The sequence below is a fragment of the Colossoma macropomum genome, unplaced genomic scaffold (genome assembly GCF_904425465.1).
Source record: "Colossoma macropomum unplaced genomic scaffold, Colossoma_macropomum, whole genome shotgun sequence".
NCBI lineage: Eukaryota > Metazoa > Chordata > Actinopteri > Characiformes > Serrasalmidae > Colossoma > Colossoma macropomum.
The window spans coordinates 1,941,608-1,959,437 of NW_023495761.1; the positions used below are offsets into that span (position 1 = coordinate 1,941,608).

At 40.3% G+C, this 17,830-nt stretch overlaps 1 protein-coding gene across 1 annotated transcript in view; it reads left to right on the top strand.

Annotated features, from left to right (window-relative positions):
- The first annotated feature begins 7,973 nt into the window (after positions 1-7,973).
- Positions 7,974-17,830, top strand: part of tubgcp3 (tubulin, gamma complex associated protein 3) — a 33,140-nt gene continuing 23,283 nt past the window's right edge. Inside the window, exons 1-6 of the mRNA XM_036563423.1 lie at positions 7,974-8,217; positions 10,077-10,184; positions 10,467-10,534; positions 10,827-10,904; positions 11,809-12,026; positions 16,150-16,325. Of these exons, the coding sequence (XP_036419316.1) occupies positions 8,142-8,217; positions 10,077-10,184; positions 10,467-10,534; positions 10,827-10,904; positions 11,809-12,026; positions 16,150-16,325 (724 nt within the window). The 5' untranslated portion in view covers positions 7,974-8,141. The remainder of the gene's footprint in view (positions 8,218-10,076; positions 10,185-10,466; positions 10,535-10,826; positions 10,905-11,808; positions 12,027-16,149; positions 16,326-17,830) is intronic.

A 17,830-nucleotide genomic window follows, 5' to 3' on the forward strand; every position in this document is an offset into this window, starting at 1 on the left:
ATGGTTGGGATTAAGAGTAGGACTGTCAGTTACAGACAGATCATTAATGGTTGGGATTAAGAGTAAGACTGTCAGTTACAGACAGATCATTAATGGTTGGGATTAAGAGTAAGACTGTCAGGTACAGACAGATCATTAATGGTTGGGATTAAGAGTAAACCTGTCAGGTACAGAGAGAGCATAAATGGCTGGGATTAAGAGTAAGATGGTCAGGTACAGACAGAGCACAAACAGTTGGGATTAAAAATAAGACTGTCAAGTACAGACAGAATGTAAACGGTTGGGATTAAGAGCAAGACTGTCAGGTACAGACAGAATCTAAATGGTCGATGGCCATTTAAAAAAATGGCAATTTCAGACAATCACAGCCAAAAGGCAAGTACAGTTACATAACCGTTTTAAGGGGCATTACCTAATGCACCATGTTCTGACAAACACAGAGATGGGTTTGAGAGAAAGTCTCCACAAGAACAGGGTAGCCTCACTCTCTCTATTCTCTCTCTCTCTTACTCTCTCTCTCTCTCTCTCTCTCTCACACACACACACACACACACACACACACCTCAACAGTTTTACTCTACTGTGTTACCAGATATTTAATATGCAATTCCTTATAAAGAAGTCAGTTTACAAAAATTTAGCTCTGCAGCAAAACAAATCAGGCCAAGAGTAAGCTAATATTTAGCCAACTTTTAACTTGAGTTTTTACCCTTTTCTTTCCCTGCCATTCAGATTTTATGGTTCTTCTTATCTTCTCAAACAGCCCATGCAAATGTCTCACCTCATGACCACATTCAGAGATGTGAGGGCAAAGCCCTCTTATATGAAGAATAAGGAAGTGAGTAAACACAGCAGAGTTAATTCCAGTGAGCAGAAACCTGAAACACAGCATGACAACAGGAAATACAGAACACACAAACACACATTTACATCAGTTAATACCGAGAAGTAATTACAGTCATACACTCTTAAAATCACTTCCACATCTTTGGCTTTCTAACTCTGAAAAAGGAGAAGCTGTGAGACCTTTGTATGCAGGCAGAATTAGGGCTGTATCACCAAAGTCCCTCTGAAATACAATAGGTAAGTTAGAATACAGCATAGGTTACAAACTATAGCAATTTGTTGCCAAATTTGCTCTTTAACTTGTTAATTAAGAAAGCTAAAGTGTAATAAAAACATTGTAAATTAGTGCTGGGCTGTATTGATAAGATTTACAAATATTTCACAGAACCATGGAATCAGAGCCCAGTACTGATACGCTAACAGAATGTCTTTAAACCTGATAGAGTTTATTTTCCTCTCTTAAAATGACGCAGTACTTCAGTGTATTTTATGTATTTTAAAATCTGAAGCACTCCAATACTGCTATAGATGATAAAGAATACTGCCCAGCACTAACCTTGATTGTACATAATGCAGTATTTTACAAGGGGTATTCCACTAATGAACAATGCAAATATAGCCATTTATTTACTATCCAAAACAAGTTTTTATATGTATTGTTGATAATGATAAAACAGTGATGAACCTGGAAAAATATGTTTCCTTTGAGGACTATTTTGCCTTACGCCTTGCATGCACCTCCCCTCCATGAATGTATTCATCTTTTAAGCCAAAATCTTCTCAAAACTATCCTAAAACAATGTCTTAGGCAGCGTATTCATTACCATTTTATATAATAGCTTTCTGTGATGGATCTTTTAGAAGAGTTAAACTCTTCAGATGTCTGGTTCCTATCACCACCACTGTAAAAATTCTGACTCTACACTGTTAGAATAAAGATTCTGTGCTGGTACATTTTTCGTTCATCTAGGTACAAACAATACAAATACACTCTCAGAGGTACAACAGTGGTTTTAAGGTCCAATTGTGTGCCTTAAAGAAGTTTTTCCCATTGGAAAAAGACGTATATGTACCTTTTTCATAACCTAATGTTTTCAAACAATATGTAAAACAATAAAATAAAAAGCCTGGAGATGAGATGGGGTGTGTCGAGTCAACACAACTTAGAAAACGTAATTACAATAAATGCAATAAATTCTTAGTCTGGGACAGTCGTGGTATGTGTGCTGTGCGCAGTACTGAGGACAGCTACAGGTGAGCGGGACAAAAACGCAGCAGTTCCTTTGCCATTTTTTGCAGTGTCAGAACAAATCCTGATGCCATGGGGAACCGGTTAAATCCCATGAACCCACCTCCCCCCACCACACACCCACCAGCTCCCTCTACTCTCATCTCTGAGCCTTCATCTCTCCTCTGTTCTCTTCTCTTACTCTTCTGTCTCGCTCTCTTCCTGCCTCTCCCTCTCTCTCTCTCTCCTGACGCCCTCCTCCTGCGATGCCAGTCTGCATTACCGTGCTTTAGATCAAAGAGCAGCAGGGTGGAGAGAGGCTTTTTACAGGCAATCTCACACACACGCACACGTCGCCTCTTTCCTCTCTTCACGTAACAAACTCAGTCCCACAGTCCCAGAACCACACTCTCTCAGCAAACACACGCCAATGAAACAAAACTAAACGCTCGTTTTCAGCAGCTTTGCTTTCTTCTGTTCCTCCATTTACGCTACCACTCACAAGTTTGGAATCACAGTTCAACAACATAAAAACCAGTAAGGTGTCAGATACAGTAGAATGCAAAGGTTTGATCACCCCTGGTTAAACAACATGTTTTGTTGATTTGTGAAAATAAGTTATAAAATCCTCTTCAGGGGACACACTTAGATATTTTTCAGCATGTTTTACTGCACAATTTCAATTTAGTTCAAGGCGAATGATGAGAATCCCTAGAAACAGATGATTGCAGTATATTATTTATTGCTTCCTGTTGCTGCCAAAATACTTGAAATATTGAATATGATATACCCAGATCACACTAAAAACCTGTAACTATTTTATTTTTCGAGCATTTGAAAACAACCGCTGCCCTTTACAATGTAAGAACATAATTTCATGATGAATGGGCCAATAAACTCTCCAAACTCTCATTACACTAACACTTTACGAGCTACATTAACAAGATATAAGCTTTTGGTAAAACAGTGACAATATAAAAAGCAAAGTACATAAATCACCTACGCATGACAAAAAATACAGTAATAACTTACAGGAGCTGACGACATAGTCACTAAACATGAGATTTAACCTCTCTCAAACATTCATACCTGTTTTTGTTTTTTTTATTTTTTTAAACTTGAGAAATACGTATAGAACAAGTTTTACCACTCTTGTTGGGACGTGCAGAAAACGTTATAACACCATGTTTAAGACAGACCACATGCATCTGTTAGCATATCTGTCTGATAACAAAGAAAACGACCTTCATGGGTGTCTGCGATGGACAAAGTGCATCGTATCACTTTTTATCCTCCATCACCACTTGACTAAGAGCACAACAAGAAACTGGACAACAAGAGAGAAGCACGGTTTCTCAAAATCTAAAGGACGTTTTGGAAAACGTATAGACATTTTTGTCGACTTGTGGACAGCCATAGGGTTCTGAACAATAAGGGAAGTCTGTACCAATGCTTTATCAAATATTGGTTTGAATTATCCATTAAGTCTATCAATCTCAAGCTGATTCAAAGTGGGCGAGATGGCAAAAAAATCATACGTTGACACAGACACAGTGCACTAGTAGTGCCACATTTTAAAAAACTCTGGATACAATATTTTTTATTCAGCTATTCACATTCTGTACTGCTCTACATCCAATTAAACAGGACTAATTATGTTCTCTTTTTAATAAAACATAGTTTGTCAGTGTTCTTTAAGTACTGACAATATCAACACTGTACTCCGAAAAGCACATTGTGTATAGCAATATTAAACTTGATCACAATAACTATAAAATATCATCATATTTCCCACCTACAATGCTAATAAATGTTTTATTTAACAACTAATGGCCGGCATGATTGACAATATCATCGTGTGTCTCTATTGTATATGAAGGGAACAACACTTCACCACTTAGAAAGATGCACCAACATCTAAAATCATGTACTACCACTCTAAATAGCATGCCAAAATAATACTCCAAAAAGTTCAGCGTGTCTAAAGCAAGTATTCATCAAATAGCAAACAAAAAGTACACAAATGTTGTAGTAAATCTGGTCAAAATCTGTGCACTATTCAGGCGTAATACTCCAAAGAAGTATAACAATTCACATATTTTCAAGCTCAAGATTTTCTCATATACGTTAAAAACTATATAGAACTCTACTATAGGAGCTCTCAAATTGCAAGGTGTAAAGTGTGGAGTGGCGACTAGCTGTGATGATGTAGTCAGAAAAAGTTCCACGTTCACATGATTATTGTGAGGAGACCAGTATGTATTACCGCTGTAAATAAGTATGTAGTACTAGAGCTCGAACACAGCGCCTTGGGTTCAGTCTCAGTGCCTTAGAGACAACCTCTCTCCCTAAGCCGTCGACAGCTTGGTCTGGGAGCTTTATCAGACTGACCATGCTGAACGTTAAATGGCTTAAGCATGTGGTCTAATGTGCATAATACTGTATTGAGCTGGTGACCTATAGTATTGATTCATCATGTGAGCCTATATGAAATTGCTGGTTATGTAATACCACTGTTCAGTGCAATGGGCGACTACATAATCCATGATTTTCCTGTCTGGTATAATAGTACTATGTGTGAAAAAAAAAACAACATCCGCCCACCCACAACTACAGTCCCGCAATGCTTAAATCTGGCCGCTGGTGACATTTAGAAGTGGTTTAGTTCCATTTTAAGTGTCTGTTCGTGCTGGCCCTGTCTGTTTATATTGATACTGAACATAAAGAGGGAAAAGACAAGCGAAAGAAAAGCACACTTGAGTTTTATAGCCTAAGCCTGATTTAATTACCAACTGGAGAGGCTGTGGAGCCAAAACATTGACTAATCAGTTAATTATATTAAGCATACGGAGCTTAGGAGCACGTTTTTCCTGTTCTTTCCAAGTCACCTCAAAAAATATTGGCAGATTGTCATTAGCCCAGAGTAACTGCTTTAGATATTCTCTCACGACACTCACTCAGCGGTCCTCCATAGACTGCCCACCTGTACTCGAGAGATGAGCAGCTTATGGGTGTCTACTTTGGAAAACTGCTCTTACTAGACCCGTTAGAACAAGTATTACAAGTTTTCTCAAATCTTGAAAGGATTTGTGATCTGTCTTCATTAGTCACGAGAGGCAAAGCACAACAGCTAATCCAGCTGCCCATTATGAATGTTTGTTCTACTTTAGCAAGTGAACAGTGTTTTCACGGAGCAGTTACAGCTGTTATAGCACGTTTTTATAGAAAACTTGTCCCTTCAGGGAGGATGTGTTGGTTCCCAAGGCAGATAAAACTTGTTGACTGTCTTACTCTTATGACTATTAGCTCTACTTTAGCATGTAGCAATGCTGTCCATTCAGAATGGATGTGTGAACAGATAAAACATAATAACTGCCTGTTTTATGAAGGCTGCATACAGTTTGGCAAGTAAACCACGTTTCCATGAAGCAGCCAAAACACTTCTTTCTAGCTTTTTCCTAATCTTATCTCTTCTGAAAAGATATGTGGGCTCTCTTCATTAGCCCTGACAGATAAACAGGATAACTGATCCTGCTGCCTGTTATGAGTGTTAGTTCTGCTTTACTATGACTTCATGATCCACTTAAAGAAGCCATTGCTAGTTTTCTTTCATTACTCACTTAATTTATTATTTTTTGTATTTTCTTTTACAAAAAAAGTTGTCCCTTCAGGGGTTATTTGTAGGTTTCCAAGACAAAACAAAATAGTCGCGTTGCCCTCTAGCAAGTAGTATTTGCCCCCTGAGCCACTATGGAACTGAGGCACTGGGGGAAACTGAATGACAATGGTTCATTCCCAGGTCACTGTAGGCAGATTAAGCTTACAATACACAGGTTTTATTTTTGCTTATGAGCCATTAGACCCTTAGGAAAAAGACAGACAGCAGTAATATAGTCATTTCAGACCACTATAGCACACTTCAGGATACAGCACACGTGAGACAGATTAGATTAATATAACGCAGCACTACATGAGGTGAAATATAACACAATATAAAAGCATTAGCCTATACAGCACTATGGTAATCTTATGGCTAATTTTAGTAGTACTATAGATCTTGTTTTGCTTGAGCGGAGCCCCAAATGACTCTTTCTCACGTTACTGACAGAAAATCATGACCTGATGAGCTCCACTTGTTACAAAACAGTGACCATGTTTGGCTGCTCCAGCCGGAGAGACACACGATTACAGTCTCCCATTCAGCTGCGGAGGACACAGACCAACAAGTTGGCGGACGAGGAGGTTAAAAACTACGGCCGCGCACCGACACCGTAGTGAGGACAGGACAGGGTGGGATAGGATAGGATGTGATAGGGTAGGACAGGGCAGGATAGGCTACTTACGTATCGGCTGATGAGGTTCCTAATCGTGCTAAAATCCATCCTCCTTCAGCCGGTCCCCGCCGCCGCTTTACCTTCGTCTTCTCCTCGGGTCTTCGGGGTCGTATGTGTGTATGTAACGCTAGCTGACTCTGTTCTTCTCCATGGTCCGCTCTGGTCTGCTCTGTCTGACGCTCTTCCTCCTCCGGGACTGACAAGAGACGGCACAGCGCGGCTAACTGGGCTCTTTTCTTCTTCTTTCAGGTGTCTAACTGTCTCCACTTGCAGTTACGAATGTGGGAGTCCAAACGTTGTCATATTCTTCTTGGGGCTCCGCGCGCACCTCGCCGTTAGCCGTTAACCGTCTCCCGAGAGAAGCCCTCGGTCTTAAAGGGCTTTGATCGAGGGCTGAAGGAAGGCTACTTCTTCCTGGACAAGTGTCTTCAAGCGAAGATCGTATAGCGGCTCTGCCGTGTTCTCCTTTTCTCTCTCCCTCTCCCTCTCCCTCCTTTTCTCTCTCTCTCTCTCGCTCGCTCTCTCTCTCTCCCCTCCCTCCCTCTCTCTCTATCTCTCTCTCTCGCTTACCCCGTACTGCTGTCCACTCTCCTCCGCAGCCAATCAGATTCTTCTCTACAACAACGTCACGGATGCTCGAGACGCATGCGCATTGCCCGCCACACCCTCCCGCCCAAACGTGTAGAAGTGGAGCTGTGCTCTCTGGAGTGATGGAGCTCCGTCCCATACAGCTCTGGGACGGGTTAGCGTGCAGTTTCTGATCCAGAGCTGATCATCCACCATCAGGACTTGACCTCACAGATGCTCTCTCTCGTGATTGAATGCAATCAAAACCTCACAGCAAATGTTCCGGCATCTAATGTAAAGCCTTCCCATAAAGAAGGCAGCAAAGTCCCTATTGATACCTTATTAAAACTGGATGAGCAGGAATCTACACATTTTAGGACTTATAACTAGCGCATCGTAAAAACGTTATTATCATATGATCGAGAACAAAAAAGAGAAGTGAGAAAAAAGAAATGCAAAGAGATGCAAATTGTCCTATTTGCCCCAAAATATTAGGATTTTAAGTGAAATCAGAAGGACTGATTTCGCTTATTAGCAGAACATGAGAGACAACCAGATTGTTGTTATTAAAAATTGTAAGAACTCCTGAAATGTTGAAAACAGGTGTTTCACTATCACCACCAGCTCCCACAACAAAACTATCAGCGAGACTGAATTTGCTGTAGTCTCTTCTTATCAACGACGTGATCGACTAAAAATGGGTTCACCTTTTTAAGACTGATGTCGCCTTAAATCATCTGAAAAAACGACAAGTGAGAATAATTATTACACTCTTTTTAATTACATGAGCACGACTTTATCCACCATGCACAACAAAAATATACATCCTATTATATAAACGTTTATAGCGATATAAAGTTGATTAAAACATGGCATTTAGTTTCTACTTTAGTGCTGTCTATTTTTTTGTTTCCCGCGCTGGGTTGCTTGTCATTTTACTGGTGGGAACGAAAGGCTAGGAACCCTTGGTGTGTTCTCGTTTCTCAGTGGGCCGTATTTTCACTCCGCCGTGTTTTTTTCCCGCTCCGTTAGCAGCAGCGGCCGCCTTTTTCGGCGGGTTCTGTTAAAATGGCGAGCCGATGGAGGAGTAACGAGAGCGGACAGGCGTGAGCCAGACCCCCTAGACCTCCAAGACCTCCTTTTTTGACGTCTAGAGAAGGGACCCGATGGCAGCCCTGGATCAGAAATCGCCCAATGTGCTTCTGCAGAGCCTGTGCTGCAGGATCACCGGCAAGAGCGAAGGTACCGAGGAGCAGAACCGAGCAGCTAAGCTAACGATAACTAGCCAACATTCAGCACATCACAGCCGCCTGTCTCCTCATTCCTGTCTAATGTGTACGGACGTGTGGCTTATTTAACAATACTCAGAACCATTTAGCTCGCAATTTACTGAGTCTGTTAGGTTGTCTTGCTTTATGAAGATCGTCTTCAGTGATATGAGCAGCGCTGACAGTGAGCATCCTTTTTATTTACGTTCGTTTACAGTAGCTACGTTAACAGCGGGACTATGTTTACTTTACACAGCTGATGTCATGATCAGGGAAAGTTTAAATGGTCCTGAGCTTAATTTAAAAGCATAGCTGACCATTAATCGCCTAATTGTTATCTAGCCAGCTAGTACACCGATATCTTGTCAAAGCTAGCGTAGCTCAGATAGCAGGGCTGAATCTAAAATGAGATAAGGATGGCCATACTGTGACACCGCGAGTCGACGTTGTCATTTAGAGATGCACTGCTTTTAAAGAAGGGATGCAGCCTGCGTTGATCCTGAAATGGTGTAGTTATTCAGGCAAACCAACCTAATGTTGGAGTTGACAGCTGGATTGTTAATATACAAACGTTAGCTTATATATGTAAGTGTATCTAGACACTCCTACGTATTACTGACACTGGGGTTTAGTTGCGCTTTATCTCCATAGAAAAGCATTGCCAATAGTTTTTGACACTCTGGAGCAGCCACACATGAGCCTAAAGTCAGAATGCCCAATGCCAAGCATCGGCTGGAGGGCTGTAAAGCCCCCCAGCATTGGGCTGTGGTACAGTGGAACTGTGTTGTCTGGAGTGATGGCCAATATCGAATACCTTTGGGACGACTTGGAGTAGAGTTTGTGTTCCTGATCGTCCAACATCAGTACCTGACCTCACTAATGCTCTTGTGGCTGAATTCAATCTAGTCATCACAGCAATGTTCTAATATATAATGTAAAGCCTTCCCAGAAGAGTACAGACTGTTACTGCGTCAAATAGTTGGACAATCTCTCTGTTAATATCTTTGATTTGTAAAGAAGCATCGCCTGAACAGGTGTCTACATAAATTTGGGCATATAAAGTGGAGGTGGGCAATATAGCAAATATCTGATATTGAGATACTTTAAGAAATTTTCACGATATGGCACAATGTTTTTTCAGACATATGATTAGTTGGAACAGTAGTGCTACGTTTAAAAAAATTTAAAAAAACTCAATAATCAATATTTAGCGTACTTTGTTGCACTGAATCCAGTTAAACGGGACTAATTTTGCTGTCTTTATAACGAAACATGCAATTGGTCAATGTTCTATAAGTACTGTCTATAGACACAGTGTGTTGTTTATTATAGCTTATTGTATTGTATTGTGACATAATTTATCACTTTAGATAAATAGTCATATTGCCCAGCCCTGACATATTGTACATTGGCAGGCCTCTAAGTTAGTTCAGTAGGATTGTAGCTCCATAGTTATGCTACCATCAGTTACCATACAGAAAAGTTGTCATATAAGCGATTGTAAGTCAGAACTAAATCGACTTATGAAGAGACTTCTGCTCTGAAAGCTCTCAAGGCCTTCAGTAATATGACCCCCTCTGAAAATGAGGTAAAAAACGATTAGATAAATGGCTGTTAGATAAATATAGTCTGTATATATGGACCTTAATCCGACATTATGAGGTGCAGTATTGATTACATTAACTGTGTCTGCTCATTGGATGTGGCGTCTAGCTTTCTGCCTGTTTGCTTAATTTTCCACCCTGTATGCAGGAAATAGTGAAAATCAAGCAAAGGGCCTATTAGGACGTATGACACGTGCATCGCTGAATTCACTGACCTTCTTTTTTCCAGCTGATGTGGCGCACCAGTTTCAGTATGCTGTGCGGGTCATCGGGAGCAATTACGCCCCCACCATTGAACGGGACGAGTTCCTGGTCTCTGAAAAGATCAAAAAAGAGTGTGAGTGCCATGATGAACGTTATATCGTGCTTGCTTTTTTTGGCGAAGGCATTTTTAACATTATGGCGCCACAGAACACTCTAAGCATCATGTCTGTCTTCTGACATTTGTAGCCTAATATCTCAGCCAGAAATGTCGAAGCTAAAGGGCGCCTAGACTATTGAGAACAGTTGAAGAGGGAATTGTCTACATCTAATCATAGATTATATGCTTAATAGAGCTGGAAATCACTCGAAAATGCACTTGTGACTGAGTTCTGCTTGTTTCTTTACTCTCCTATAGTGTTAAAGCAGAGGCGAGAGGCAGATGCAGCTCTCTTTTCAGAGCTCCACCGAAAACTCCAGACCCAGGTCAGTATCAGATTCATAAGTGCATCAGATGTAAAGACTGTTTATGTGTAACAGCTACCTAGTAGCGGTGGGTAATATAATGACATGATATTGTTTCATGATAAGTTACATCATGATACTCAAACATAAATGTGTCACTTCTGTTGCATTTTGTCTGTTTCAACTTATCAAATCCTGAAAAATATATGAAAAAAAAAGGATCTTTTAGTTTTACATGCAGATTTGTGCTTCTTTGGCTAGGCAGTCCTGAAACAAAGTGATTTGTGCTTTGTCTGGTCTTTCTTACGAGCAGGGGGTGCTGAAACACAGGTGGTCAATCTTATATCTACTACTCAGCCTTTGTGAGGACCCCAGGAAACCGTCCAGTCGGGTATCTACACTAATTTAATTTTCTCTTTATTTGTTTTAGCATATTTTATTTTGATTGTGCAGGCATGTCCAGATGTATGACAATTTGAAGAGGTAGTGAATAGAGGTGTATATTATGTAATATGTAATAATTAGCAAGACTTAAGAAACGGATATCCAGTTAACCACAGGAAAGGCAAGAAAAGGTACTTTGGCTGAAATTGACATAGAGCTGGAGCTGGAGGCTTACTCTTTTAGATCATATCACTGATTTAAATAGACTTAAAAAAAAATCAGTTGCACAAAAACTTGCAAGCAGGAAAAAGTGTGAAAACAGTGGTTTTCATGTTTGATGAAATGGAGGCTGCCTCTTCAGACGTTCACTGATTGGTACAACACTGGACACAGATAAGTACTCGTTATCTTGCACAAGGCCTTTTCTCCTCAGTGGACAATGTGCCAGAATGTCAGGCTGTCAGGAAAAATATATTTCCCCTGTTTCTGGACCAAGCTCGTATCAGCTGGACTAATTGGCCTAGTTAGCAATAAAGCCACGCTGATTGTGAATCTGCCTTCACAATCACATCCTTAGCAACACACTCACATTTAGGCATCAGTGATCTGTATAATTTCTCCATCCTCCTGTGCTGAACTGGAACTAGTACCTGAATCATGATTTCAGTATTTGAATACTGGCGGCTTAAATGGTTATCCGAGTACTGAAACACCCATGCGCATCCCTAGTCGTGGGCAAGATTAGCACATATTTAATAATAACTCATAACTTGACATATGTCATACCTTTTGGGACAAACTTTACTACTATAAATCTAATTCATATACATAGACTGAATTCAGTTGGTTAAGTGCATTGTGTGCAGTCATTTAAATGGCATAGTGTCAACAGTCCCTTTTTTTCTCCACAGGTGGGTAGCTATGGTGCCGTCTTTGCCCAGGCATTGCCACGTGATGCCCACTCCACGCCATTCTACTATGCTCGGCCACAGAGCCTGTCCCTTAGCTACCCCGAGCGATCGGTGCTGGCCGCCCACAACGCCTCTAGCATGGGCACCAGCGGCATCGGCAGCTTGGGGGTGTATCCTGTCAATGGACCTGGCCCGAGCCCTCAGTCCCTTCTTACTGGGTGAGCCAAACGTTTAACATGAAGCTAGTAGTAGCAGCTCGAAGTCTGAATTTCATCTATACTTTGGTCCATTTGTACTTATAAGAGGTACAGTTAAGGGAACAGTAATCGCATAATCAAGTTTATTTGAGATTACTGAACAGCCTTGTGATTTGAGGCAAGCGTGTGATGATTTAGGCATGTAGTTTGCACAATGCTAATTGGTTAATATAAGCTTCTGTTTCTTCTTAGCTTTATTAGCTTTGTGGCACTAGTACAAAACTAAAGAAGACTTCAGACAAGTGTCTTTATTTCAATCAGACTTTTTATTTGATTTGACAAACTGTTCCTTTAAAATGCTAAATTCTGATTGGCTAACAGTGAATGAAAACTGTGCTACCAGCCTCTGCTCACTTTGCAGTCATTCCAAACAACATTAGCCTTTTTAGGTGAGTTATAGCACTTATATACTGCTTCACAGTCAGAAACCTAAATATGAATATAGTAATTTATATGTAAGGTATTGAGAGTTTGTCCTCATTTTATCAAAACAGTAGTTTCTCCACTACAGTCCCCTTATTACTGAGAGAGTGGGGGTCGGACCTGTCGATTAAATGAAGCATATAGGAAGACTTGAGCATGCAGCAGTGCTAATGGATTTTGTAGCATCGTAATATGATTAAACACTTTAGGGACCACTTAATGTTTTCATGCGACATGGCTAAAGGCAAGTTTCTGACATATGTCAGACATTTGTGGATTGGTGAAGCAATATAGAAGGCATAAGCGAGTAAACCGTGGGCTTAGACCTTCACTCTTCCGGCAGTGAGCTAAATCTGTGGAAGGGAGGAAAGCAAAAGCTTGCCAGATGCATAGGTAAGCTTTAAATGGTATGCATTTTATTGCTGCCCTGTATATTATGTGCCTGGTATGTTGTGCGGCAGTCAAAAGATGGATGTACAGTTCTATGCAAAAGTTTGGGCACGCCCTGATCACATTATATATGTTACTGTGAAAATAAGTAACAAATTTCTGTAAACGTTAATGCGCAATTACCTTATATTTGACTAAAAAAATGAATGAATAAAATAGTAACTGTGTCGTGCAAACATTTAAACACCCTACTAAGTCAGTACATAGTAACACCCCCTTTGGCAGATATCACAGCTTGCAAATGCTCTTTGTAGCCAGCTAGGAGTCTTTCTGTTTTGGTTTTAGGAATTTTTTAGAATGCAGCTAGTTCTGTGCTACTCTTGGGCTGTTTTGCATGCACAGCATGTTTAGGATCTACCCACAGATTTTCAAAGATGTTTAAGTCAGTGGACTTTGAGGGCCTTTCCAAAATCTCCAGGTTGCATTTCTTGAAGTGGTTCATGGAAGATTTTGAGATATAATTGGATCATTGTGCTGTTGTAGAAGCCAGCCTCTTTTCAGCTTCAGTTTCTTGACTGTGTCACATCAACTTCCAGATTTGCTAATATTTAAAGGAATCCAATCTTTGCAGTTTCCTATGCCACTTTGCTACCATACAACCCCAGAGCATAATAGATCCACCCCTGTGCTTAACAGTTGGGAAGGTGTTCTTTTCATCAAATGTTGCTCCTATTTTTCCTCTAAACATACCTTTGTGGTTGTCGTCAAAGTGTTTAATTTTTACTTCATCAGTCAGCAGCTTTTCTACTATCTATACTGAATAAAAATATAAATACAGTGTCTATGGTTTTGCTCCCATTTTGCAGTAAAAATTAGGATTTTTCCCTAGAAATGTCACTGTTGTTATAAGCAAATGGTGGTCTCATCAGATACTAATGTGAAAATGTTAAAATCTTTTCAGTTAAAAGTGCTGCATTTATTCTTTGTTCAGTGTAGGTGTTGTTTTGCATACTTCAGACATTGCCTTTTCTGGTGAGTTTGCAGGAAAGGTTTTCTTCTGATGAATCTTCTATGCAGATCACGTTTGTGCAACAGCGCAGCACAGTAGAACAGTGCACCACCACTCCTGTGTCAGTTAAACCTGCAGGTCGTTGGCTGTCATATGAGGGTTTTGCTTTGTCTTTTTAGCCAGCATACTAGCAGTTCTGTCTGAGAGTTTTCTTGATCTTGTCTTGACTTCCACAGTTCCTCTTAAAAAAAAAACCTACTACTCCATATTCAGTCCACTATATGGGTCATTCATTTTTGCACCCTCTGTGATGCGCCAGTTTAAAATGGTTGTCACTTGGGATCCAAAATATGTCATTTGGTTTGGGATGGAAAACTGCAAACCCTGTACGGTTCTGGGCTCTTCCTCTTGGTATGGGCTGTGTTTCTTGTCCCTGACTTATCTATGTGTTGTGTCTGTCTTACTTGAAGCAGCATTTTTAATTGCACTGTAATCACTGAATTATTAACACCTTTTGCCATTAACTGCGAGCACTCTGGCTATTTAAAGCACAGCTATATGTTCTCAAGGCCTGGGCATAATTGATGACTGAATCCTTTAAACGGTAAATCTGTCAGGGCTTAAGCATCACTGTGGCGTTGGAATTTCAGTTTCGCTCTTCGTTGTCATTTCTCACTGTTTAAAATGGGCCATTAAAAGGTAATTAGTGTGTTCTCCTGAGCTTTGGTAATGGAATCATAATGACATGGCTTTAGAGGAGAGTGGCGTTTGGAATGTGTTTGTCCTTAGTAAAAAGAGAATATTGCCTTTTTATGTTTTAGAAATCTTTCTGAAAGTAGGTCTTCCTTAAACACGGTTCGTCTAATTGTCTCAATAACTCAAGAGCAGTGACTTAAATTCTCAGTCCTTTTGTTATTGAGCTTATGTAGTGCCATGAAGATGTATTACCACACATTGTTTAATGGGGTATAAGTGCATTCAGTGTGCCCCCACCCAAACTTACTTAGTGAGGAACCACCAAAGCAGACCTTAGGATCAGTCAAAAGTTTGATTACATCTGATTTGAATGTATGTTTTTCATAATATTAGGCTTTGTTCACACTGCAGGGAGAAGCAGCCCACATCCCATCTTTCTCTAAACATATCGCTTAGATTTGTTTCTAAATGCATTTTCAGTTCTGATTCTTGCAGAGCAGAATTCTTGCGACTTTTATCTCAGTCCAAATCAGTCTGTCCTTATAATTTCACATGCACAAGAATAGGTACCTTAAGGCAACGTCATCAAAGTGCCTGTGACTGTGGTAACGCTTCACATCTTTTGCTTTGGAGGATTAGGGAGACAAGTGCAGCAGTGTAAACAAATAAGCACAGCACTTCCTACCAAGAGGAATCAAACAAATAGCTTTTCAAAGTCAGGTTTACTTTAAAGGTATTAAAGGTATTTTGAAATGAAAGAGTGAAATAGAATAGACAAATGAGGCCCACGCAGATCAAGTGTCTTTATTTAGTAGAAATGAGTTTGTGTCTCTTGCTAGGCATTCAAATGAAGGAAAAAGGTCCTTTTTGGTTTCATCGGCTCCTACAATAAAAAACAAGTTCACCTATTAACTCTTTTCTGAGAAGTTTGTTCAACATGGTTGTTTTTGTGTCTAAGTAGTAGTTCACACAGCTCAATTCAATGTTGCGTGAAAGGAGTCTATTAATATATAGAGGACAACTGTATTTGTTGGATAAGTATACTGGGTGGATTGTTCTATTGTGCATGTAGGTCAGTTCTACAGTGTGATCTGTTCAGACTAATGCCAGATGTGGGCTACATTTAAAAGGACTGCACCACCAAATGAACATCTTTTATGGGTTAGGGTTAATGAGGATGTAAAAATAAGCAAGTCCTCTACGTCAGATATATTTTAAAGGAGGACTTGCTCATTCATAAACATCATGGTTGCTTCAATGTTTTTCTTACTATGAAGACTTCCTTTGCATTGAATTTGGAAGTGTGAAAAGGGTCTACTGTTCTAAAATGAAAAATGATTAACATACAGAAAGGCCTTAGTAGGTGTGTCCAGACTTTTGACTGCTTTTGTGTATTGATAGATACTGTTTAGGAGGTTTAAGCCTAAATGAAGTTTGCAGTGGTTACAGTGCGAATTTGATACACTTGTTTAGTAAGGAACAATAGCTTGTTTCTTAGTGTATGTAATCTGATGTTTGTGTGTGTGTGTGTGTGTGTGTGTGTGTGTGTGTGTGTGTGTGTTTTAGCTCTGGTGCTCAGCCTGTAACTGACCCTGCCAGAGGCTCTCGTCTGGCCTGGGCTCTCCCAGTCTCTGGCTCTCCGTCGGGGGCAGCTCCTCCTACCTCACGGCCCCCTGCAGGCCCTGCTTCCGCCCCGCCAGCACGACCCCTTCACAGGCAGAGACGGGACGGCGATGGCAGTGGTGAGTCAGCTCACCATAGCAACCTGGCTGAGGTTGCTATGGTAGTAGTAAGGCTGCTACTAGGATTTGCATTCTGACTAATTTCTAATTTTGTTATTCGAGTATCCAGAAAAGTGAATGAGCAGATATCATGTTACCCACGAGCAAGGAAAAAACCTTTACACACGGCTCCAATGCAGCAGTATGTTAATGTAGCAGCAAACAGAGCAATACATATGAAAACATTTTGTATTATTACAAAAATCTGAGGAAAATTAGATTTCTGCTGTATGAGTAATGGAGGCTGCCTCTTCAGATGTGAGCCAAACTACTGCTAAATGGAACAATACAGGATGCTGAGATCTTGTTGTCTTACACAAGGTCTTTCCTCAGTGGACAGAATATCGCTGACAATTCCACAGATGTAATAAATGATCCTAGTGATTTGTATGTGTTTATCTTCTGTGGTACCAACATGTTATTTGTCAAAAAAATAAATAAATAAAATATATATATACCCTAATCCTAACCCTGAAAAACCCCCTGTACTTTCATTGTTACAGATAGTATTTGATTAACGTCACGCATATCCCCAATAACAGTGGTGCGTGTAGAGCCACCGTTTGTACTCCGTTAGTTAATGAAGCATATTGAGAGATAAAGTATAGCCATTGTGTGCTGCATGGGTCATGGCTGTAGTGACAACAGCAACAAAAAACAGAACACTAAGCTTTTATAGCATCCTAGCTGTCTGACAAAACGTACAAAAGTCTGCTATTAGTTCGTCACAGTTAGACAGTTGGATGAAGGATCAACTCTCTAATTTTACCTTTGATCATTTTCGTGTGTTCACAATTTAGCAAGACAATGAATGTAGTTAACGGCAGAACATTAGCAGGGACCACATAGCTTAAGCTAACATCAAGCTTAGACTGATAAACCCCATTCAACATAGATATGTAGCGGTTACTCACTTTTGCGATCATGACAGCAATTGGTGGTGTAGTTGATGGCAAAGACAGAATATCGCTGATCCTTCCACAGACGAATTAAATGACTAGTGATTTGCATGCGTTTATCAACTGCGAGGTGTAAGCTCATATAGTATTTACAAGGTAGTTATAAAGGTCTGGATATGTAATTGCAGGCGGTAATGCATGATCAGGACTCAAAGGTAGTTTATTGATTTTGTATGGATCAACTCCTTCGGTCAGACTGACTTTCTCTTGACTTCTTGATTTGTAAACCATAGCCGGCAATGACTGCTGGAATGTCAACAACATGGCAGTGGGGCGCTATTTCTGGATTTTGGGACTACTATCTATTTGAGCTAGCTAACATCAGCTGGAGTAGTTAGTTTAGATGGTATTAAAGCCACACTACATCAGCCTTTCAGTCATGTCCTAACCAAACAGGTCCTTGGCAATGCGCTCACGTTGAAGCACTTGTGTTTCAGAGTGGCATAGTCTAACGTCCATATTTACTCACCAATACAAGTAAAACTGTAACATTTTACAGTCTTAATA